Raw genomic sequence first — 26,174 nt, 5'->3', positions numbered from 1 at the left:
TAGAATTTAAACTATTATTGAGACTTCAAATTATAAAGGCATGGTAAATAGTGTCCTTCCACTTCACAGCAGAAAAAAAATAATGTTAATATGCAAATGAATACATTCACATAACCAAAGCAAGATTACTTTAGCAGTAGACCTTAGCAAAACAACATAATTCTCCAATGAAACCTTATGCAGTCTTATCTGCTCGTGTTATCATAAAAAAGAATTATTAGTATGTTACTAAAATAACATAATACATGCAAACACCTTCAAACATTATCAGTATGTTTTCAGCCAGATCCACATCAGTGGTCCTAATACATAAAAGCATTTCATTTCTTGGTTAAGCTTCAAGCCATACTCTTAAGTTCCACTGAAGTTCAGTAAGACATAGGAAAATGCTCTGCATTAAAATACTTGCATATCATCTTAATTTGAGAACAATGAAACTTCAACGATACTTGGGACACCCAAACTTGAATTGGAAAAAACAGGCACAAATGCACATAAGCAGTAGCTATTCCAGCACTTTGTTTTGCGAGTTACCCTCAAAAATTTCTACTATGTTTTTAACGTTGCATGCAATAACAAATAAAGAAATTAAATAAGGAACTTCGTACAATCTTCTTGTGTACATACCATCAGCACAGCTAAACTTCTGCATAAAGTGCTTTTCATTTTCTTCTTCAGGGTGATAGGGAGATTTAGTCCAGTAACATTCAGCTTGTACTCGCTGAACAGAAACTCGCTGAGTTTTTGGATGGAGAAGCAGCAGAAGCAAAGGTTCAAGAACCCTTGCAATATCATGTCTTTGAAGCACTTGATTTAACCAGGCTTGTCCCACTGACCATGTAGAACCATCCAAGCTATTAAGGCTGTCCAGCATGATAAACAAAGACCTAGAATAGAAAGAAGAATGAACCTACCAAATTCTACAGTACTCACAGAATAATCCCATTTTAATCTGATATATGATAAATTTCAACATGTCAGTACATACTCCAGTGTATTCTCCATATAAAACAGTATTTTCTTTGGAATCAAACTTTGCAACCTGAAGCTTTATATTTTAGTCTAGCCTAATAAAGAAATGGCCAGGAAGAGCTAGCAATAAAGGCCAGTTAAGATAGCTGCTCTAATAGTAGCAGTTGTATAGTCAGTTCAAGTATTTGTACAGCTACTAGCATAACAAGGTTTGGTTGCCTACTAAGTGCTAGTGCAGTACAAAAAGATAAAACTTTAAAAGCCAATTCACACAGATGCATGGAAAAGAGAAGATAATTTTTTCAACTTGAATAAGATAACATGCAAAAATCTTTTCTTCAAGAATGGAGAGGAGAAATATACTTGACAATTCAGCACTTCCTACTGTCATTATTTTCTTTTTAATAGTTTTAGCCTTTAGAATCCTTTTCAGGCTTAGGGAAAAACAATATATATATTGGATCCTGAATTTTACTGATTCTTTTACATTCTCCAGTAGTACACATTCATAAGCTCTTAGCTGTATGTACAGAATTTATCACCACTTCTGCAATGAGTGACAGTACCAAGCCAAAGAAATAACAACCTTTTTACTCCACCTCCTACAACTAAGTATACATTAGGAAATTTAAATAAGCACTTTTCCACAACATTTGTGCTAGCTGAGGAAGACAAGACTAGTTCAGAGTCTGGATCATTCATTTTTTTCTAAGAAGGTACTCTGATACCAGAACGCAAAACAGAAATCCTCTGCTGCTTGCCATAAATTACATCTTACACAAAACACACAGATTAAAAAAAAGAACTTTTATATCTTAGTGCTTACTTGCAATTTTGTCCTTAAGTTTTCTTACCTTTACTGTTACTTCCCATTTTCATATAATTCACTTCTGGGTTGACTTCCCTCTCCTGCTTTTGCTTTTACCAAATCACAGCAAGAACTCAGATACTATGTTCAATATACACAAATATTTTAACCACAGTGATAGTCAATGTATCATGTGACCATTCCTGCCCTACTTTTTACAGCTGCCAGAAAAATTTACAGCTTACATAATTATCATTGTGAAAACAATTTTGTCTAATGTGAATTCATTTCTTGTCCTCCTTCCTTGCTCTCACAGTTACACTGTAGTTCTCCAATTTCTAAACACTCTATGCTGCCAGTATAATGTAGTCAAAGATTCTGAAGCAAAATTATTTCAACTGAATCATGCCTGCAATCACCAACCTGTCAAAGGTACGGCCAAAGGAAGAAGACTTGTTAATATGAAGGTCACGGGTGAGATGCCACAGCACTGCAAACTTTGCATGAGCTTCCATTCTTACTTTCTGTGGACCAAATCATAAGTTAGTTCTATCAGAACACAACAGCCTCTGATAAGAGCTGGTGAAAAAAGAAAGAGGTATATAGCAGCTTAAAAGATATAATGAAATTATTAAAATTAACTGTTTTGACTATGCGTTCAAATCCTATTTTCTGACATTAAAAACAGTAATAGACAACAATAGGTCTCTGCGAACAATTTAGTAGCATGAAAGGATTCTCCCCCATCTTGATCTTGGCTGCCTTAGTTTCAAAGTTTACCTTGAAAAAGTTTTAAATACTTCATGTGATAGCTTGAACAAGACTTATTTTACTCTCACAAGTTGCACAGCTCTGTTTTCAGAGTTTATCTATATGTACCAAGGCACTAGAAGAGATCATGAAGAGAGAGCAGGAAGAAACATGCAAGCTTTTCAATATGAAAACTCAAGCATACAGAGGCAGTCAAAGAAGAGAAATTTTTAGAGAGAGAGTCTGGAATAATGGGATTAAACACAGCATCCATGGAAATATGGGAATGAAAATACGCTAGAAAGAGACATAAGAATTTTCTAGCTAGATATGACGTAGATAGAGTTCATCACTAACACACCAAATTTAGCTCTGGAACTTAGAGTTTTATTTGGACAAATAGGACATGCTTACTGCCCAAAGGACTTCTAATGACTAGTAATAATATGCAGAATATTTAATGGTGAAAATGGTATTAAAGTAACAATTTTTATGCCTTTATCTCTTTACTGTGGCTGATCAAGGCAAAGAGTTATTCCAGGAAGGCTGTAAACAATAGTAAATACCACGTTATGATACAAATACATGGGTACATGTATCAAAAACAGCTTTATCCAAGAGATAAGGAAGCTACTAAGCAATTATAGGGCTGAACAAACAAATCACAGCAATCATGACAGTTATACTGGATAAAACATCAAAGTTACTTTCAAATACAGTCAGGGCTTAAACTAAATTACTAGATGGATGATAAGCAGAGACAAGAGGATGAAGATTTTCACTTGTTTGTTCTTACAAATATATGCTTATAGGGAATGAACAGTAGGTATATTTATATCTAATTAAAAGGAGACCAAACTAAAAACTGTTAATACCACTGTAACAATCTGGCATACTTCCAGACTTAATTTACAACATACAGCTTAAGAAGCTTTGTGACAGCTAATACAACCGATATCTGCCACAATAATGAAAAATTTTAAGTAAAAGCTATAAAACCTGAAAATTACAGAAAGGACACAAGCTATCACAGCAGACATAAACTAAAACAAAACAAAACAAAAAAAAACCAAAAAAAACCCCCAAACCAACCAACAACAAAAAAAAACACAAGAGAAACATCAGCATTCTGGAAAGTAAAGCAAGCATCACATGTATTTAGAAAAAATATGCTACTCACAGGAAAAAAAACCCACAACACTGCTGCAAAATATATACAGTTACACAAAACCATTCACTAACATCTGCTGAATAAAGAGTGAAAATACCAATTCTCAAACACATATAGATGACTCCATGTAAGCCCTTGCAATCCATGCTGGGGGGATGCAAGAAATTACTGTTTTCACAATAAGGTTGGCAGAAATGAGCGAGTGCCACATCCACAGTCACAGCAGTTCACAGACCAGTCTAATAAGTGAAACTATAAAACATCAGCAGTTTTATCAACATGCCAAGCTGGGAACTCCAGTGATTAACAGACTGGCTCACATTCACTTTGTTGACCTGGTTACTCTCTGGTAGAAAGGCAAAAAGATAACTGCTTCTGAACTCACACAGCCATGAGTTGCTAGAGAGTGTAAGCAAGTAATTCCCTATCATTCATTCTGTTGGGGCTGTGAAAACAGTTCATGTATCTAAAATTTAAAGCACTACAAAGGCCTCAACTCAAAGGTCAAATTGACAGCCTCTATCTGAAACAAATTTCTAGGGAAGGAAAAGAAAAAAAAAGATAGGGTACCTGTTATGACAAATAGAACTCTTACTAACAATAGTAAACATTAAGCATGTGCTTTATATAGTGGGAAGCAGAGCATAACTTCTGATAAGAGATAAAATCTCCTACATAAGTCTGTTCCTGAATGCTGAAAAGCCCCTTTTGTCTAGCATGAAACTACAGAGGCTCCTCACTCACAGACCTAAAAGAAACACCATTTGTCAACAACCTGAGTATCTGCCAGCTTCAAAAGATTTTGAAAATACTATTTTACTATTAGCTAAACTGATAGCAAAACAGAAGTAATCGATAGGATAGCCACGATCACTTCTAAAAAACAGCCAGCAGTGAGATAAGAGACCTTTGAGCAGCAATAAAGAATGGGAGAAATCCACCAAGTTGGGTCATGAGCAAACATTATAACCTGTGGTAGCAGAACAGGAGACAGGACAAGTGACAAAGTAATAACAAGAAACCAAACAGCGTTATCAGAGGCAAAGAAGCAGCTCTCTGATCACTCAAGAGGTTCTGCTCAAATTATAGTCCACAGCTTTTGACATGAGACAGAAATGGAAAGTAAAGACCTTCAACAAAAGAGTAGTCTCAGCAGCATACTGCAAAGAAATGCACAGACAACTCACAACCCAGCTACCATGTCAGTCAGAAGAGAGTAGGCAAACACATTTCCCCACAAAGACACAGATGCACAGAAAACTGGCAATTACTGTTAGAGCAGTTTATTAGTTGCTCTCTAGAACTGGCAAACATGGCAGAAACTGTCAGAATTCAAATCTTTGTAAGGACAAATAACTAGAGAAGAAAGGGGCCGTATGAGACTGGAGAAGAATTGTACAGAAACCTCTTCACCGAAAATATCTAGTTATTGCAATTCCTCCACTTCCCAACAGAGGAAAAGAATCTCACAGAAACACTTTAGCTGGAAATAATTAACTGAGACAAGTGTCAGAAGACGGAGCTCAGAAATATATAGCACAGCTTTTGGGATCTGGAAATAAAATAAAATCTTATTAATTACAAGCCACTCTCTTGTCTTACATTTCCATTAACTCTTACAAGAAAAGCCAGAATCAGATAATATATAAAAATGGTCAGAAAGACAAAAAAAACCCAAACAATTCACTGCTGCTTAAAAGAGAAAGGGAATTAAGGCTGAAGCAGCAAGTTAATAATATCAAATGCAGCAGACTCATAAGGATGTGTCGCACAGAAAGGGAAAGGAATTGAAAACAGATCTCAAGCTGCAAAAAGAAGGTAGTGACACAAAGAGAAAGGTAGTAAGGACACCTCAGCTGAGAGAGAGAGAAAAGAGAAAGCAAAAAGATAGAAACATAAAGGGGACCACACATGACTATCTTAAGAAAGAAGCAATCCAACCCCACTATCAAGAAAAGCAACAGAGACATGGCGATGACAATAACCTGTCTGTTGCTCCTTCTCCAAGTTCTGTGGAGGAAAGGAAGCAGAAAGTCTAGATGCTATATTAGGACAAATTATTAGACAAGATGCAAGAATTAGATGAAACAGGAGGGAGCACACCAGAGGACTGAACTACAGTTGATTAGGACACAGCAAAAGAAAGTGTGCTTGAATTTGATGGAGCTGTAAAGGGAAAGAAAAGTGGTTAGGACAACTGGAATGGAATCTAGAAAATCTAGATTCAGTTACTACCATTAAAAACACTTTTCATAGGTTTGTGAAACACCAAGATGTCATGAAAACAGGGCTCAACTACTACAGACATAAGGTTAAGGTTTCTTGTGAGTGGGAATATAGGAAAAAGAGGGTGGTAGTGTCAGAGGGTGGACAAATCTGATGTTCTGCATGCAAGTAAAAGATAAGAGTATTTTTAATGTTTAAAACAATCAACGTAAGGCAACATATTCTCAATATTGAAGTTATTTATGCCCTCCTCTGAGGCACCAAGTCTTTTTTCTAAATGTATTTCTATAGTTACATACTTAACTCATCTTTTAGTAAATATATGAACAACTTGCCTTGTCTCTATGAGTCAGCTGCTGACTAATAACATCTTCACAAATGCTAGAAGACGGAACAAGGTTGTGCAGCTGGTAGAAGAGCTCCACACTCTTCTGATGATGCTGAGGAGTTCCATCACCCAATTGGTCCCAAAGAGTTAAAGCTATATGCTTTGTACATGAAAGGAAAAGTTGCAAGAGACACAAGTGAATGAGAATCATACCTTGTTTTGCTCTAGACTACGTTGAGCTCTATGCAGTGATGGGAGACATTACATCTGATGACACCATATGACCAACAGGCCATCTATAAAACTGTTCTTTTTTGTTTGTATGAACATAAGGAACTGTTTGAAACACTGCAATAACTTACTACATAAAAAATTCCTGTTAAGAGTCAGAACTCACAGGCATCTCCAGAAATAAATTTTCACTGAAATATAATTAACTACATAATATATCCTGCAGATGATTACCTTTTGTAAATGTTTTCTTACATAAATTACACAAATGCAAAGACCATGGTTTACCAGAGTCCTACATTATGCACATCTCAGTTTCATACCTTTGCTAATTAATGATTTAACCAGGTTTTATTTATATTTTAAAAATATTAATTCAAACAAGGATTTTCACCCAAGCAGTCAGTAAGTGGGAAAACTTACTATGTATTTTCATATAGAGTCTAGCACAGGTTACAGCTGTTATCAAAATACTCAGCACGAAAATTTGGTTTACCATACCAAGGATGGTAAAGTGGCCAAGACTGTCAGTCTTCACCAGCCAGGAAAATAAGTCTAAAGAAAACAGCAATGAAATACTGCATTGTACCTTGAAGAAATCTGTTTTTTCAGCCATATATCTCAGATTGCCTTGAGTAAGAGGAGGTCTGATGACCACAGCCACTCTTCCCTGGTTAGGGCTAAGAGGCTGGGCAGTTTCCACACTGTTCAGATTTTCTCCAGCGACAAGAGCAACAGATTGAGTCAATCCAACCAAGTCCATCACAAGGGAAATAGTAACACCCTGAACACTGAAATCGCTTGCTTGCTTGCAAGCATTCATTAAAGTCTGTAGCCACAATGGAGGCTGTACTTGTTCACAGTCTGAAATAAAAATCACAGATGATACATTCATTTAACAATTTTAAATATTAGTAATTTTTCCTCTTATATCCCATAACCATATGCACAATTGTCCTTTACCTTTCATATTTCAACCTGCCCCTTGTATGGATTTAGGAAAATGTATACAGGAGAAAGGTACCTCTTGATGTATCTCTATCATTAAAATAATCTAATTAAGAATGCAATACTGTATCACTTCGAACATTTAGTAACCAAAAATAAATAGTAAAATTTGAACAAGGAAGAAAAAAAAAATTTATGGAAATGCATCCACATGATTTCATGTTTTAGACAAAACTGGACTTCTAGTAGTTTGCACATCCTTTCATTCACTTTCCTCCTTCAGGAAATTCTTGACCAGCAATCAAGTCTTAACATTGTAGTTTGTAGTCTGGAATAATTCTGTAGTTTTTTTTTTGATATATATATAGGTATATATGTATATAAATGAAAATAATATTATATATATGCTATATTATATAGATATTATAATACACATAGACACAGAATTATTTAAATATATTATTTATATATATAAACTAAGTTTAAACTGACAAAAAATACAGAGATTTTCCTGGCAACACTTTAAAAGTAAAGGTATCTGTGAAAATTGATGTTTTGGGTGGCAGAAACTTGATCCTATTAGATCATACTCTGCTTTCACTGCAGGCGGTTGTTTTCCCCTTCTTACCGTCCCCTCATTTAATACCATACACTGGCCTGATAATGCCAGTCTCTTTCTCTGAAGTTCACGGTCAACTCTCCAAGTGAATAATGAACCCTTTTATTTTAGATGTACCAAAGTAATTTTTCTTAAAACTTCAAAAAGGACTCTATTGATCGTGTTCCTAAAATAGGCAAATGCTTCTAGAATCAGACAAGTGAAGAAGTGTTATTTAATAGGCACAAATACAGCATCTATTTAGAATTAAGAGAAGGACAATGCAATTTCTAATTTATATCCACAATAGTTAATTTTGCAATGTAAATTGGAGCCTAAAAATACCTAACAATTCCACATAATGTTCTAGTTTACAGATATAAACATTATTCTGAGCTTGACACAGCTCCCTTTTTAATTTCTTCAATTAAAAATAGCAAGCATTTATCTGAGAAATGAAGCACACAGCAAAATTTAAGCACAATTATGTTCTATTAATATCAGATTAATTTGGCTCCTTCAAATAAACAGACTGATGACTCTCACCGTTGATTAAAGGCAACTAAGTCACATCACTAATGCAATCCATCAAAAACATGTTCCAAATTTAGGAACCCTTCAAAAAAAAAAAACCAAAAAACAAAACCAACAAAACAAAACACAGCCTCTTCTACAGTAGAAAAACATATCAATAGATGAAGAAAAAGCCGGTGTGTGAATTACGGTAACTACCTTCTCCCATCCTCCATTCTCTGTTCCACCGGCATTCTCTGTTAGGGGAAGCAGGACTCCTGGGACAGCTATGCAGCCCCATTCCCATCACTATTCCCATCCGCCCTGCCGTTCTGTACAACAGATGTTTACATATGAAACAAAATCCTTCCCATTGATTTCAAACACCTACAATTTATGTTTATTCCTCAAAGTCACACTGTTTAATAAACTGTAAATGCAACATCACAAATGGGAAAGTTCAGATGATGAACAAGCAACGCAAATTCAAGACATTTAACAAAGTCAAAAGGATTCCTAGAATCACTGCCTTCATATAAGGCACATATTACTCAAGCTCTACAGACTTTCTGCTTTAGAGTCTACAAGGCAGCAATAATCAAAAATGTTATAGCCATAGAAAAGTAATAAGCAAACAGTTCATTTTAAAAATATTTTTAGTCTTCTGCCACAACACTCATTTGTAGGGTGTTAGTGTTGGGGGGGGAAGAAAAAAAAAATTTTTAAAAAAAAAAAATCACATTTTTCAGGGCCATGCTATAGAAGCATATATATCCTGTGCTAGATCTTTTACAAAAGGTAGGACTTCTTTAGCATTGCAATACCCTTAATTAATAAACAGCTGTAATCAAGTTGCCTTCAACTGACATAAATATTTGATACGTCTGGATCTCACAAAGTCAAAGACATGCTCTGCTCCTGGCTGTATAATGAAGATACACACAACACATCTTAAAGACTACAGGAATAGAAGAAGCAGTCATGTTAAATTAATTTGCTTGTTTCCAACAGCCAAAAAACTATTCCTCTCCAAGCCGTGCCAACTGCTTAGCCTTTAATAGATTTTGAAAGTTGTGGATAAGAACAAAAAGCTGTGACCGTGAAGTTTCCTAGGAAAAATAAAATCACAGAAGACGACTGTGACAGTACCCAAAATTATTGTAACTATTTCTTGCATGCTCCAAGCATATCCACCATGATACCATTTTAAGGCAGCAACTCTCAAGCTACAGACCAGAAGTGGGACAAGAATTAGAACTGTAAATTGAAGAATTTACAGACTGTAAAAAAGGATTGTCCATCTAAAATGCCACATTTTACAGTAATCCAGAACTGTCAATATTTTAATCACATTTCTGTATCTGAATGTGTTCACCTATCTATGAAAACATTCACACTTCACAAACCCCACCTTTTTTGTTTTGTTTTCTAATGCAACTGTAGCTAGAAGAATTTTTTGCAAGAACTGTTAATTGTTTGCAAGAACTGTTCCTTTAATAGAGGTAAAGTAAACTTAATTATTTTCTTATCTGGTATGATTTTTATTGGACAGAAGCTTATAATTTCCATGTATTGCACAAAGTGATCAGTGTGCACATCAAACCAAAATTGCTAAAATGAAGCTAAAAACGTACTTGATGTCAGCTGTGGCTATTTACAAAATATGACAAAGAAAACATCATGGATCCATACAGTAAAGAGGAACACCTGAAAATCTAGATTCTACTCTCAGGTTTCAGTTTGCATAATTTATATTTGTCACCCCAATATTAATTAGTGTCAAATCCCATGCCAGCAATATTCTTAAAATCTGAGAAAATAGTTTAGTTTCCAAAAAGCAAACCAATTGATATAGAAGGAAACTTACATTTCTGAGAGGAACAGCAAACAGCAACACACAGAAAGCATGAATGCTATTACTTTAAATTTTTTTGGGGGAAAAAACAAAATTTAAAAGCAAAGAACAAAGAAGAATGCAGCTTACCAACTTCAGGTTTCCCAGGATGTAATTCTGAAGTACGGTTTCCTTCAGCAATGTAAACGGGAAAGCTTGAACATTCAAGATACAGCTGACAAGCAGCAATAAAGGCAGGAAGGTATTCTTTTGGTGCTTTTTTCTTGTTTGTTTTCTTCACTTTAGCATCAACTTGTGATTCTCTGTCCCATTTTGTGGTCTGTCCTTGCTCTCTAGTGGGGTCTACTTGAAGCTCTGCCCCTAAGGGCTGAGACAAGGAATTACTCTGGATGATATACAGGTTGATAAATCTGGTTAAAAACTGTTGGACGTACTCCAAACAGCACTGCATTGCAGTCTTTTGGATCGTTTTCCCACTTCGAGTTCCTGTCCCCTGTGTCATTATGGAAGGAGGCCGTACAATGGTTTCCTCAGATCCCACAGTTGACGCCGTCTCAGTCTCTGAGGATGTGCTACCAACAATTGGAATGCCAGGCGCACCGTGACCTTCATTCAGTGCTCTGTCAATGTCATCAGTTGTATCTGCCTGGTATTGTACGAACTCAGTGAATCCACTTTCTGATGATCGACTGCTTGGAGGATTTTCACCATCTTCAAACACATCATTAGGATTTTCAAGTGAAACTGATGGCACCTGAGTGAGATAAAAGTTTAATGATTGTTCAGAATGGGTTATTTAGGTCCTAGTGAGAAAATACTTATTTGCTTCTCCATTTGAAAGCAACAATTTTATTCCACAGTTTTAATCTATTCATATAAATACATTTTATGCAAAATGATGTTTGGTGTTTCAGTAAGCTCGCCAGACCGAGCTAACTATAAAAACCCAAAGCATTGTTTATCAAGTAAAATATTTTAAATATTATTGCTTTTAACATTTTCTTCATATCATAATCATGTCTATTTTTTATGAACAAATGCTGAAATGAATAGGCACTGATATTATTAATTTATACAGCATCATAAACCAAAATATTCATACATCAAAGAAAACCCCTCACTTCCAGCAGGAAGCGGGACATTGACCTATGTTGCTTATAGTCACTTCAGCTAGCAAGATTCTTTTAATACTTTAAGATTTTAGCATGTTCTACAAAAGGACAAGATATTTATTTGTTAATCAGAAACTGCTGCAGTCATAAAGGAGTAAAAAATGCAGGCAAAGGAGACAAAAAGGAGGTGTCAGCCAAGATGAATGGGAAGACTTGAGAGAGTAGGAAAAACAATACACTTCTCTGATCACGCTTTTGAAGTTCCCACTCTACAAGTAAATAATCACATAGATAGTAAATTATTTTAACCTAATAACTGTCTAGATATACTACTGATAGAAGAACCACAACTATTAAAGCTTTGCCTCATTAGGAAGTTAAATGTCATTTAACATTACAACTATAAGTTGTCAAAACACCTTAAAAAAGTGAACTGTGGAGCTGTAAATAGAAATAGAATAAAATCTTTCATAACCTAAAAAACATTTTTCCCACTTCAACATTTATACTAAAAAAGCCAGCTCAATTTCTCAATAAAATTTACACTCTTTGACTTAGGAAATTGTCTATTAAATGTGGATGGAATCTTAATTCATAGATGTATATATGGTACGACTTTAATTAACTAGCATCTTTCTTTTTATCTACCAATCCTGAGATTTGGAAGTTGGGGATTTCTTTCAAAGACAAAGTTATAATTACAAAAGAAGAAATAAACGTTCATTTAAAAACTACTAACCATTTGCAACTAGAAAGAAAAAAAATCATCTCCTAGAAACAAGAAAGAAGGTTTGCTCCAGCAACACAGTTCTTTATGACTCATTGTGCGCCTTAATTCCTCATCAGTTCAGAATATGCACAAATCTGATGAATGATTTTACTCAAAAAGAACCCATAGCGGCTTTCTGGTCTGCTCTAACCCCCTATAGCTTGTTGGTAACTGGTAGCACAGTCTCTGCTTCCTGGTGAGAATGTGAGGTGAACAGAAAAACAACTTAAACAGAAATGCATGGATCAATGGGAGTAAATGCAGGTAAAGAACATGCCCACATACTTCTCATCTAGCTATCTTACCGGCGATGGCAGATGTTGCCCGAGATCTAACAGGCCCAGAGGCTGTCTTGCTGTCTGATCCTAATCACTAGCCATCTTAAATACAGAATTTGAGCACAACCTAAAAATTTGAATAACTTTTTCATATTTATTCATATGAATAAATAAAAACAGAGACATCATTATATATGGCGAATTACATCTTGCTTTACCAGAGATGGAGTAAGAATGAAAATGAAAATTTGTTTGAAATAGCTTTCACTGTCTCCTGTGTTAATATGTACTAAAAAGCTTGGAAAGACATAAAAGGTGACCCTGTCTTATAACATACAACGTAGAAGAGATCAGAAACATGGTAATAAATTTCACTCTATCTTTTAACAGAAGCCATGGCCACATATGTCAGTTGTAATTGAAAGAAAAAGGCTGTTAAGGTTCAAAGGGCAACATCATTCAGTCAAAACCGGGTTTATTAAAAAAAAAAGAAAGCAAAAGAACAAAAACAGGCAGGTATCAGCTGGCTGGAAAGAATAAGGATAAGATCCTGCATAAAGGATGCTGGAGTCCTAATGGACAAGGTGAACACGAGCCAGCAGTGGACCCTTCTGGTGAAGAAGGCCAACCACATACAGGACGGTATTAGCAAAAGTATAGCCAGCGAGTCAAGGGAAGTGATTAGTCCCCTCTGCTCAGCAGTTTTAAGATCACATCTGGAATACTGTGTCCAAGTTTGCACCCATTAGTACAAAAAACCCCACTGATGTACTGAGCAAGTCCAGTGAAGGGCCACCACAGGAGCACCTGACATAGAAGGAAAGCTCAGAGAGTTAGATTTGTTCCATCTTAAGAAAAAGAATGCTAAGAGTTGTGGAGGGGGAGAAGGTGTCTTTATTGCTGTCTGTGACTTCCCATTAGGTAATTGAAAAGATGGAGGCATGCCCAGAAATACACAGTGAAAGAACAAGAGGCAACGAACACGAGCTGCAACAACGGAAATTCTGATTAAGTAACACAGTGCAAACAAACAAGCTGTACAGAGAAGTGTGGAATCTTCATCCTTGGAGATATTCAAAACTAAGCTGGATATGATCCTGAGCGACCTGACCTAGGTTTAAAGTAGAATCTAACTTTGAAATCAGCCCTGCTTTGAGCAGTGACCTGCAACTGTCACTTCCAACCTAAATTATTCTATGCTGTTCCTCTAGTTTCTTCAGCTGAAGAACAAGGATTTCAGGGCATGTCATTTAACATACCTTACAGAGCCATGGTTGCGTAGACCAAACTAGAAAATGTTAAAGAAAAAGAGAAAGAGCTGCTGGGTGTTTTTTTGCTTCTATTTCTTTATTAAATGATCATAAGAACTTAACAGTGACAGTAAAATAACTGATGGGTATTAATCTGATGTACATAAATGAGGTGAGAGGAGAATTTACATATGCCTGATACGTAACCAAAAAGGAGAATTCTTTTGAATCCAGTTATTCTACATGATCAGACTCCTGAAGTGCATTACAACTTTAAACCTTAGTTGATTATTTCATTCTTAGGCCGTGATTTTCAAGTGACTTATACATGTATAATAGTAAATCTAGATAAAAACCCTTAAGAATAAAGTCCTTTTACCACAATGAAGTGCACAATTATAATTTCTTTTGATGATCAAAGTTTCTCATGTATTGTTGTATATTAAATTGAATCTAATCAAAGACTTGTAGGTGGTTCAGCACAGACTTAGAAAGCCCACTTTTCCTTTCCACACAAAAAGTATTTTTCCAAGATGCTGCAAAACATAATCAGTTACCTTTTTGTTTTCCCATTCTTTGATGGAGCTGCTATGTCCACTAGGAAGCTGCAGGATGCCATCTGTACCAGCAGATAGCAATGGAGGTTGAACCTTACTAAGGATCTTTGAGCAGAGTCTGAGAGAATCAGTAAGCTCGGACAAGTGCAAAGTATGAAGATGGCTTGTCAACGCAGAAATCATCCTGAGCAACAGCTGAGGCAAGTGTTCTGTCTGTATTTCAATGTAAGTCTCCTAAGAAAGTAATAGTAAAACGCATTAATTGTAATACCAAATCCTACCCTGAAAGTTATCTTCTATAACAGTGGTACCTATCATTTGCTTAACTGCATTCTAAACATATGGAACATGGAAAAAGGAAAATTAATGTCTTATTATCCCAGAATAAGAAATACATGCTTTACTTTAAAAAAAAACATATACAAAATTAACTTTACAGTTGGGTAACCAACAAATAGAAATATATTTAGCTCTTTTTCAGAATTTTACATCTTGTTCATTACACAACAAACACATTACAAAACATAACAATAAGACTAAAGAATGCTACTACTATTATTTTAATAACCTTAATATAAAAGTTTAAGAATGAAAGATAAACAAGTTATTAAGAACTAAAGGGAAAACAGGCTGATTGCCATACCTGACACAGCACTCTCATACTTCTAGTAGGCTTTGAAATGAGAAAGCAAAGAATTGAGGAAAGACAGGTATAGAAAAAAAAAACAGTTCCAACAGTCTTTGCTACGTTAAGCAATGCCAACAGAAAAAGAAGATACATCTTATCATGACATTTAAAAGAGCCTTAAAAGAAAGCTACACATCTAAACTAGCATATCAAACTACAGAAGACTATACTTGTAACGAATACAGTGTAGTTTTAGAGAAAAGAAATCGAGGCCAGACAAAAATTTTCAGGTACAAGCATTATAAAAAACACTTTGGTTATACCCAACCAGTCTATCAAGAATCATACAATGAAACCAAAACTTCTTCTAAAGGTGTCCACCAATCTATGTCAATATATTTTCAGGAAAAACAATTAATAAAGCAGATATTTCTGTAGACTATAAAGATACAGAATCCAGTATTAGTAACGAATAAAGCAATTCTTACCAAAGAAACTATATCCAACAAAAAATCCACTAACAAGCAGAAATTTGTCAGGGGTAACTCAGATTGTTCACTACCACCTCCAGGCCCAGTTTGAAGTCTGGCATGTAATGTCCTCCTGCAAAATTCAAATAGGGTTTCACAATATTTTTCCCTCCCCTTACATTGACCATGTTTCAGTAACTTAATGCAAAGCTGTACACATCAGGGATAATCCCTATAAACAAATAAGCAATCTCTCAGTTTACTATTAAGTAGCTCATTTGGCCCCATTGCATGCTTTCAGAAAAAACAGCAACAAGCCTTTTGCTGTAAACCAGTCTTCATTCATAAAATAAGGAAATTCAGGCTACAGAAAATTGCCTTTGTGACTCCACCATATACAGCAGTGTTTACTAATATGAGCATGGGCAGCAATAATAGAATTAAGGGATAGTGTTACTGGAAGCACAGTAATTTTGAAGAGATCTAAACCCAATGCATTAAGCACTTTTGATAAAGACAACCAAAAGTGGAATAAAAGGCCCATGAAGCTTTAAAGCTGTGCAAGAGGAAAACAAAACAAGCTCTTCTAAACGTCCACTTCAACTTCAGCTGCCCACATTGTTTTACTATTGACAAGAATTCATAATCTGATGAGTTTTATTGCTGAGTGAAGTAAGATGGAACACAAATCCCCTGTGAAATCATGTTGCAATCTGACAACATTATAAGCAAAGGATATGAATAAAGGAATAATATTTTGTTTCTTCAATTCATTTATTCTGCTGGGGATGGTGGTGAGGTAGTGTCACGTTTTCAGCAATAGTTAGTTATGCTAATCCTTTCCCTCTGTTTTGGAAGCTTTCATGAACATATATGCCAGGACTGAAAAAAGGATTTATTTCAAATAATAGAAGCACTACAGAAACCAAGTCTGAAACAGAGACAGTAATTGTTTATCAAAAGATTTTAAAAAGATTTAAAAAATCATATTTAAATTGCATTCTGTCAGTAACCTACGTTTGAAAAGTAGCACTCTTCTTAACCCATACCTCCATTGGGTTACTGTATCTCTCTAACAACAGATAATTCTCTTCATAAAACTAGCAGCCTGTTTTACGGTTCAGTGAAATGGTCCCTTTGTGTAAGTCATAACAAATTCTTTTTCACATTCTGTGCTCCTACCCAGAACGATCTACCATTTCATAAATTACTCACAGATTTGTTCAACCGTAATACCTCATAAAGGATGACTTGAATTCAACTCACTGAGCCTCTTATCAAAAATAGCTTTGAGAGAAGGCTCAGTAGCAGTGAGCAATACTTAGACAGGAAAAAAAGAGTAGATACAAGAAATCATATTTTTAATTTTTAGTATGGGAAAATCGTAAGAAAAAACCCAAGAGAAATTCAGAGGGCTATCTAAATTGCTTTAAAAGTAGTAACTGTGATTTAGCAATCAGACTAGATAATATAAAGATAACTTACAAATTCATGGTTTAAAATCAACTGGTTATGTTTTCACTTAATGGTGTATCTTTTTAAACAGAAAGACAATAACTTACATAACACAGTAGCTCACATAGAAAGAAAAAAAAAACAAAAACACACCATTCTCCAGATTCCATTTATTTATTAATAAGGCAATCTGGTATCCATGCTTACAGTAACATCTACTTATACATAGAGAAATTCTGACCTGCTCGTTAGTTGGTTGTAGACTGCTTTCTTTACTTTAGCAAGTCAGTCCAATACTCAAAAATTAAGTCACAGACATGTTGGAAGGGATTTCATCTAGTCCAACCTCTCACACTGAGCAGGACTGCTAACAATGCTAGATAAATTTATCTACAGTTTTGTCTAGCAGAATCCTGGAAATCTCCCAAGGAAGCTCCACAGCTTTCCTAGGTAACTTGTTCCACTGCTGCACTATGCTCCTAGCAAAGCTTTTCCAAAAGTCCAACCCGAACCCCTGAGCCAACACTTGCCGTTGCTGTCCCTTGTTTTACCATCAGCCATTACCAAAAGTACGGCTGTATCAACTTTGTAAATGCCCTTCAGGAAGTTATAGGCTGCTATTCAAGCCCCCTCTTCGCCACGCTAAACCAAACTCACCTACCTCAACCTCCCATGCAGTGTCCTATGACTGACTATCTTAGCAGTCATCTTCTAGAGCCTCTTCAGTTTCTCAACACTCCTCCTCAAGCAGGATGCCCAAAGCTGGACACGATATTCCACACGTGACCTTAGAAACACTAAGTGAAAGGAAAAATAACTTCCTTTCACCTGCCAACCACACTCCCCCTAAGGTAGGCCAAGACAGTTTTCTTTACTTATGACAGCACACTGTTGGCTCATAGACAACTTAGTGTCCAAATATCTTAATACATTATTAAGCTATTGCATAAGCAATGAAAAACAATTTTCTACAAATTTCATTTAAAATTCCTGCATCGTCTATCCCTTGCCACAGCAGCAACCCCTGCTCTCCTGTGGTCCCTTGGTCCCTCTCCCTCCCATTAATATTTTCGGTTCTCCCTTATTTACTATCTTCCCTCCCATAGCCCTCCTTGCCACATACAGGACTCCCACGCTTCTTCTTCCTTAAAAGAGCAGAACAAAAGATAACACATTCCACACGTCACTCTTGGTAAAGCTGACTGGTTTGCTAGATGCCCAATGAGTCTGTACTGGACAGAAAGAGCAAAACAAACTAGCTTTGAGATCACTCTAGAGTCTTGCCTTCAGCAGAGGTGCTAATTCTGTCTCTTGATTTTATCCAGACACTAAGTTTGTGGGAACTCGTGTTGCTGAGACCACCAATCACACCTGATTGAAATTGGCCAAAAGATCAAAGTTAAAGGGATGGGGAAGAAAAAGACTTACAGACTAAATGATCACATTAGACTAACTTCTTTGAAGAAAAAAGCTTATGAAACAAAAGTCAACTTCAACTTTACACATACAGAGATTAAGTATTATAACCTACCTACAACACTCTTCAAACCAACGAGCAATGTAATCCCACATATAATATGGCTCAAAGGAATTAAAGAGAAGATTGGCAGTTTTAATCAATTCTGCTGTTTTCTTGTTTTCTCTCAGTTTGCTGAAAGAAAATAAAAAGAACATTTTATATTTTTATACTTCATTTCCCAGTTATGCAACTACACATCACCGTGAGTTTACCCGCTGCCAGTGAACACTGATAAATTATCCTCTCCTCATCCCTACAGTGATTGTTGCTCTAGGGCTCGGTATATTGGCTCCTCATATCAATGTCTTTTCACAGTTGCTAGGTTTCTTCTCTATCCTTTCTTTGTATTTGTCTTCTAACCACATTTTTAAGAGATCTGTTTTCCCATGATCATTCCTATAGTTGTTTCTCCCCCCAGCTTTGAACTTCCTTCTTCTCTCCACCTTTTAAGATATTAAATTCAAATCTTGAAACCCTTTTTATCTCCCTCTCTGGCTGTCTTGTAGCACTCTTCATTTTTACTCTACAAGAAAGCTCATCAGTCCACTTTTTTTTTTTTAAGAATACAGATGTAAAGAATGCCACAATTAATCCATACCATTGACATACTGACTTCCAGCTGTATCAAGCAAGCATTTTTGTCATGGATAAAGAATAAAATATATGCTAAATATTTTTTAAAAAATAAATAATACAGCCATAGCCCTTCAGACCTCTGCATTGAATGCAGAAGTTGCAATTAATGTCAATGCATCCTGTATCATGAAGAAACCAGGTCACAATCCCACAGGCTTCACAGTCACAGTTTCAGCAACAACAAGATATATTATTTAATACAAAATGCATCATACTCATTATTCACCTGCTTAGTTGTGTGTGATCTTTGTTGAAAGAAGGTTCTGCTTGAAGCTCCAATTCTGCTTTGCACTGTGTGTATAATGTTCGAAACACTTCAATCAATACATCCTCTAGGATGGCAGGGCCTAGGGATAAATACCAGCGATCACAGTCTCATGCATTACAGCACCACTAACAGTCCACATCTTAAAGCTACCAAAATCATTAGCTAGCTTTGGTCACTGAAACCATAAAATTCCTTCTGTTTAATTTCATAAACTACCTCAATTTCAGAAGGTTTTTTTTGCGTTCCAGAAATACACAGACAATTGTAATGCCTGGGAGTATATCAAGCACAAGTGGAGTTCTTTTCCCATACAATGTGCGTACAATGATGGCTGGATACAAACACACCTAGTGCAAAAGCTATGCAGTCACATCAGTACAGCCCATGTTCAAGCCAACACAGCCTCTTTGAGGAATTATTAGCTCAGCTCAGTAACATGTAGATGTGACTTCATGGATTCCTGATCAAAGGTAGCTTTCAACCAAACAGTTTCAAATACCCACCCATAAGCCCATAAGCTAGCTCACGCTGTTATCATATGGAAAATATATTTTATTTTGAGCATCTTCCATAATACAAGGTAAAATATTTTGAGCATCTTCGTTCCTTTTAATTTGAGGCAGGTTTTCTTTAATTCCAGATATAGTCTGCAGGATATTTTTTGAAATAGCACCTCCTTCAGCTTCAGACTTCAGTCTTCAAGTTTGAAGACAAAAAAAAAACCACAACAACTTATTTTGAAAGGAGTTCATAAAGTGATCCTGCTTGAAATATCCTTTGCTTTTTCATGCTTTTTCCTAGCATTATTGAGCTGCCTTCAGTGAGAGTGTGCTCACCGAGTTAAGTAGAAATCCTGCTAGCTTCTTCCATCTGTTTGCTGAAAGAATCCTCATAGCTCTGCTTACTTCATGAAATCTTAACGTACACATTGCCTCTGAAAATTAAACTGACCCCCAGAAATCACAAGTTACCAGGAAGACAACAAATTCTTGTCAGATACTTTGTTCTTTGCACTCTGTCTTAACCACTTCCTTTCAAGTTGTACTCTTTAATTGTAGTATTTTTACGCTTTTATTATCCAGCCTCCAAATCTTAGGATAGACTTCAAAAATTATTTTGATTTTTTCAGTTACCGCCAAAACTGTTATTCCAAAGAAAAAGGCAAGGTATCCAACACTTATTTGTTGTAAATACTTTTGCCTTATCTAGTTTTGTCCCATAGTCCTCTGCACTCACCTGCTAAACAGTGCATTTAAACACTTTAAACAGGGGAAAGGAAAATTTAAAAAAAAAAAAAAAGGGCAAAAAAAATTCCAAAAAACCCACCCACAAAATAAAAAAATACCTGCTTCCTCCAGATAAATTCTTCTGAAAAAAAAATTTGTTTTCTTGTTAATATCTCTCATCTCTATGTGTATATTAAAAGAAAGAGCAGATTATTCCCAAAAGCAACAGCTGAGATTTAAAATAGTGAAAGATTAAACAAATGGAAAAGATCCAATCTGCATTTCTTCCAACATGCAGTCAGTTCTCTCTATGACTTTAACTTACTATTTCCTGTGTTGAAAGTAGAAGAAATTGCATTTGGTAAAAGGTAAATCTAATGAATACAGTAAATTATTACTTGGAAGATCTAAGAAATCTAGCTAGCCTGCCAGTACTAAGAATACAGCTTTTCCAATTTGACTAACAAGAGAGAAAAATTCTCAAAGCAAAACCATGTAAAGCAAGTTAAAGCCAGAAGTAATATGAGAATTACCTAGTTCAGGCTTATCCAGCAAACTGATAAGAATTCGAAAAGGCTTTAAGTCTTGCATTAATGTGCTTTCTTCTCCATGCCCATTAACTTGTAATATTCCAACCATTGCCTACAAAGAGCAAAAGCATATCAGGAAAACAAAAACAAAACCAGAAAACAGTTTTTGAAAGAAACGTGCAATAAAAGCTGCACACAAAAGGAAAATTCTCAGTAGTGGAGACCACTATTTCATCTCACTGCAGCTCATTCTCTCCATGCTTAAGTATTCTCTCAACTTTGCCAATGAGAATATTTCTGTGGAACAGAACTTGATAACTTGTATATACTTAAAATCAAAATAAAATATTATAAACAGATACCCACTCAAAATTTCATATAAGAATAAAAGACAAGAAAATTAATGAGGAAAATTGTTTGACAAGATAAGGCATGTAGATATTAAGGGCTTAATAAATAATAATCTGTCCATCTAGGATATACCCACCTATGTGGCAGAAAACTTTCTTGAGTAAGTTGACTAGATAGTAATGACAACTTCAAAACAAATGGGAAAACTGACTCTCTATACTGAAGCAGTTTAGGGAACGAGCTACAGGATTAGAAAAAGCCCAACGAAACTGCCACAGATTTTGCTTAGTTTTCTCTCTGTGGCTGGCTTCGCTGTCTGAGTTAAAACTAGTTTGTTTCTTTTACAGCTTCTAAAAAGGGAGGACAAAGAAGAGATAGAAAGGAGATAGGGAAGAAGAGAGACAGAAAAACAAGTTCAATCTTGCTATCTGCTATAAACCAAGTATTATCAGCCAGTATCCTGAAAGAAGAATCTTCTGTACTTGAACATGCCTTTAGGGTCAAACAGTATGACTGTCAACTTGCTCAACTATTCCTGACTGCCAATAGACAGCAGAAAAGACATTCCCCTTGCCTAGAGGGGAGGCAGACCCTTCTTACTCAGACTTTCTGAGTACTATCTGATCAAATTTTTCCAATTCCCAAGACACAGAGGAGTTTCCATATCTACAGAAGTAGAAGAGAATTCTCCAATTCTGTTTTATGAAAGAACGGGCTCCAGTGTGCTGGGCTCATAATCAAATATCTTCCGTGTATGCTACATTCATTGTGGAAGAGGAGAGAGAGAAATTTAATATTTGTTATTCTAAAGAAACACATCATCCCATGTCTTCATTTTTCCACTGAGAAGGTTTTAGAAGAGTAGGACACAATACCACAAAAAGACAGAAACTACATGGTCACATTGAAATGGCAAGTCAAAAGATAAAGACAGAGCAACTGTGATCAGCATCCATTTATGAAGATATATGCCACAATAAAACATCATACAATAAAACATCATCTAGCTACCTGGACTAACATCTCCTTAGAGAAGTTGTTGAAATAGTAAGTGGCATGCTCCTCGGGATTGCTGTGCCTTGTACTTCTGGGTCCTATAAGGGCACCATTGTTATCAAAACCTTCAAGCAAACAAAAGACAAGGCAAATAAATATTTGTCTCTTAATAGAATATTTTGCCAATTTCTTTAAACTAGAAATCAACACACTAGCACTGATAACTTACCAAGACGAAGTCCAAGTAATGTTGGCAAGAGAAAGATGATTTTGTAGAGTTTAATATAGGAAACTAAGTGATATTTCCATACAAGCAGTTTGCACACAAATTACAAACTTTAGTTTTATGCCACATTATTAACCAAATTACTTCTTGTACAAAAGAAACAAAGGTTCACAAACACTGCATGAACCACATAGTCCTAGAGTATCTTCAAGAAAACCTGTCCCACAAAAATATTTCAATATTAATATTATTACGAGGACACAAAATTCAGTATTTTAAATATAAAGAGATGATCGCGAAAACACACCAACATGACTAAGGCACTTAGAGAGAATATCAGTCATATTACACAAAATCAATTTTGTTATTCAAAGTTACATGAAGGGGATAGACCTTTGTTTTGGTTTTGGATAGACCTTAAACCTTTTGTAAGTTTGTATGTTTTCTTTTACCAAGTAAATTTTTTTATTCTACAAAAAAAGAGGCTTAAGGAGGAAGGGGGGGCGGATCAAGAAGTCAGTCAGGATATCACCCCATTCCACAGAAGCATTTTCCACAGTTTTTGTCCTGAAGTGACAAAAATAGAAGGAAAGCCTGAGAAGATGCGTGCCCTTTAGCAGCAACTTAAAACAATCACTGTTAACTATGGTTAAGCTAACCTGGATTTAAAGAGATGTAATGTGATTTTTATGCCTAGAGAATGTTAATAGACCACTCCCAGCTATAAAACAATAGGAAGGAATAGCTAACACCAGAATTAAATAATGTCATACAGAATATCAGACTTCAGAGAGTCTTCCAACATAACTGACCCCCCTTGCCCAATGTTTTATATTAGGAGTAGAATATCATTATAATATAAAAGCAGAAAACAAAAGAAAAAAAAGGAAAAAAGCTATATTGCCAGAAGGTCTGTCCAAATATACAGCCAAGGGAGGCACTAGCTGTTCACAAAACAGGACCAGGAACAGTCACTGTAAAAATATCTTCTGAAGTTATATTATCTTTCAGTGGAGACTATGGTCATGAAATAGCTGTAGAAGAAGGTTCCACAACTAAAAAAGCAACATGATATTTTAAACACAAAGTATCTTTTTCAGTGACAGGAGAAAGACACATCTAGTCCACCAAATTTAGATGAAACATTAGTGCAGTGTTTAATCTGGAAATCATTTTTTCCCTAAATTGGAAAATGTAGGTATGGAGCATGACAGTGCATTTCACTGTCTGTCTTTAAAAGATGAGTAATTTGCAAGTCAGTGTCTTGAGAAATGATGAAATAAAGAAGCCGGGATTTTTCCATATTTATCTTCTAAATCCCTGCAACTTCTACAGCAACAAAACCAATCCCCTCATGCAAAACTCTGTTGCTGACTTTATCCCTCCCTTCATAACTTCAGTTCTCTCTCATGTACCTTGACTACTTACTTCCTTGCTCCCCAGTCACCCACAGGCTACCTGCCTCTGATGTCTTAACTATCAGCTGGGAAAGATGCAAGAGCTGCTGGGAAGGGTTCTGGGTAGCCTGAGAAGCACATATGTGCTTGCTGGTGACCTGGGAAGCCAAACAAAAAAGGTAACAGCAGACCGTAAAACAGTCTTCCCCTCAAGTAGAGAAACCACTTTATGTCTCTCCATTCAGTCTCCAGTTTCTGTGATGCTCTTAGGAACTCCCATGTCAGAGAACCTGACTTCTGTCGAAGTGGGCTGAAAGCAGTTTTAAAGAGTAACAGGCCAGTTTCATGTGACCATAGGCTTCATTTCCTTAAAATAACAAGGCTGAATAAGAGTAAATGTTTTCTAAAATTTTCTAATTTCTAGTTTTCTAAATATTCCCTAAATAGTTAGTCTTCTGAATAGCCATTATTCTCTACTACCCTCTTCTGATTACACGCTGGTTTCATATAGAAGATTAAATGTGTATTGTATTGATATTCTGCCATTTGGTAGAAGTGTGCGTCCTGTCATTGATTGATTTTTACCCCAGAAAGGCGTTGAAATAATGTTCTAGTTGCATGGAGAACATAAGTGATTGGTGATTTGTTAATTCAACCATGCAAATATCTAATGAAGCTTAAAGTTTGCATACTCAAGCCTCCATCAATGTAATATCAACATTTTTCAACATTCTTTTACTTTCATTCCCTCTATGCTGTTGTGTTCCAGCTGCCATTTACACTCCATAATGCCTGTTCTGTTTTTTCCATTTTATGTTTTTTAAGCAGACGAAAGTTTCTTTTCAGTGTCTATTTATGTGGGCCTAGTGCACCAGGCTCTACCCCTGAATGTGGCCCATATTTGCTGCTATAGGAAAATGTACCAATAATTTATATAACAGGAAAGAGTTCCAGCATGACGTTCTTCATCTTCTATGTCCATGGAGAGAGATAGTGCCTTTCTTCCTTACGATATAAATTAAGTATTTCATTTTTCCAAGAATCTTTCCCTGCAATACGGCAAAATACTGCCAATGAACATACGATCCTTCCTCCACTTTTAGTGAACAATGAAATGAAATACAAACCTACCTAGAAGCCATGCGTAAAGCCTTCGGTTGAGTGACATATCCCTGCGCAGTACTACATGAAGGGCTGCTGACAAAATTCTGATCATGTCTGGACGTGTTGCCTGAAGAAGTTAGAAACACGATTAAATTTAGCTATGAAAAGTAACACTTTTTCTATGCTAGCATTTTAATGTGCACTAAAACATAGTTAATTTCATGTTCTGACATTTCTGAATTTGAAATAGTATAAGAAAACATAATCTTGCTCTTAGGAAACCAAAATATGATTATTATTTGGAACAGACACTTTGTAATAGCATGCACCCTTTATGAACAGCAGAAATACTTGAATCCATTAACAGCTCATTTTTGTTACAAGACATTTCATTTTGTTCATTAGGCAAAAGCCTCGGAAGCAAATTCAATCAAAAACCAGTGTAAAAAAAAAAAAATCACTGAATTTTAAATATCTTTCAATCTCTTACTACTTCAAATGTTTGTGTAAGTCTTAATATAAAAAAAAGAAGCTGTATTGATAATAATTTCACCATTCTAGCACCTAAACAGAGACACTCCAAATACTCCTATAGTAACTGATAAATGTGAACAAACCACTTCCACAAGCAAGAACACAGTTCTTTTTACAGGAAAGTCAGGTTTTCATTAATTTCTAACAAGGTGAGAATCAACCTTGTATAAGTTCTCCTCCAGGAGTAAAATAAATCATGGATCATTTTAAAACAGAAAGTGACTAACAATAAATGCAGTCAAAAAAAAATTACCTAGAAGTTGTAAGGTCTATCTCCCACTACTGCTAGGGCTAACTACTCACCCAAAACCAATAATCATTTTCAATTCTCTAGTGTTCTGAATCAGTTATGCTAAGAGGATTAACTTTTGCTGCTTTTGAACACTGAGAACTGGAAACTTGCACATGAACAGATAATTTGTTTTTTCATCAAATTAGACCAAATTAAAAGCTTCTGCATAGACTAGA

At 35.7% G+C, this 26,174-nt stretch overlaps 1 protein-coding gene across 8 annotated transcripts in view; it reads right to left on the bottom strand.

The window, feature by feature from the left end:
- Window positions 1-26,174, bottom strand: part of DOP1A (DOP1 leucine zipper like protein A) — a 65,677-nt gene that overhangs the window by 22,321 nt on the left and 17,182 nt on the right. For 7 of the 8 annotated variants that reach the window (XR_012672920.1, XR_012672921.1, XM_075145395.1 and 4 more), the window contains 12 exons: window positions 25,200-25,299; window positions 22,461-22,570; window positions 21,102-21,210; window positions 19,301-19,421; window positions 18,451-18,570; window positions 15,483-15,597; window positions 14,367-14,600; window positions 10,530-11,154; window positions 7,076-7,350; window positions 6,259-6,415; window positions 2,204-2,300; window positions 628-887 (listed from right to left, as the gene is read on the bottom strand). Coding sequence is in view for 6 of the 8 variants with exons in the window: in XM_075145395.1 (XP_075001496.1) it covers window positions 628-887; window positions 2,204-2,300; window positions 6,259-6,415; window positions 7,076-7,350; window positions 10,530-11,154; window positions 14,367-14,600; window positions 15,483-15,597; window positions 18,451-18,570; window positions 19,301-19,421; window positions 21,102-21,210; window positions 22,461-22,570; window positions 25,200-25,299 (2,323 nt within the window). In the remaining 2 variants the exon portion in view is untranslated. Of the gene's footprint in view, window positions 1-627; window positions 888-2,203; window positions 2,305-6,258; window positions 6,416-7,075; window positions 7,351-10,529; window positions 11,155-14,366; window positions 14,601-15,482; window positions 15,598-18,450; window positions 18,571-19,300; window positions 19,422-21,101; window positions 21,211-22,460; window positions 22,571-25,199; window positions 25,300-26,174 lie in introns of all 8 variants that reach the window. The other variant, XM_075145391.1, reaches the window with a different exon arrangement.

This window comes from Calonectris borealis, chromosome 3, assembly GCF_964195595.1.
Source record: "Calonectris borealis chromosome 3, bCalBor7.hap1.2, whole genome shotgun sequence".
Lineage (NCBI taxonomy): Eukaryota > Metazoa > Chordata > Aves > Procellariiformes > Procellariidae > Calonectris > Calonectris borealis.
Note: the sequence above shows the minus strand (reverse complement) of the source record. Positions and strands in the feature narration are given on the sequence as shown.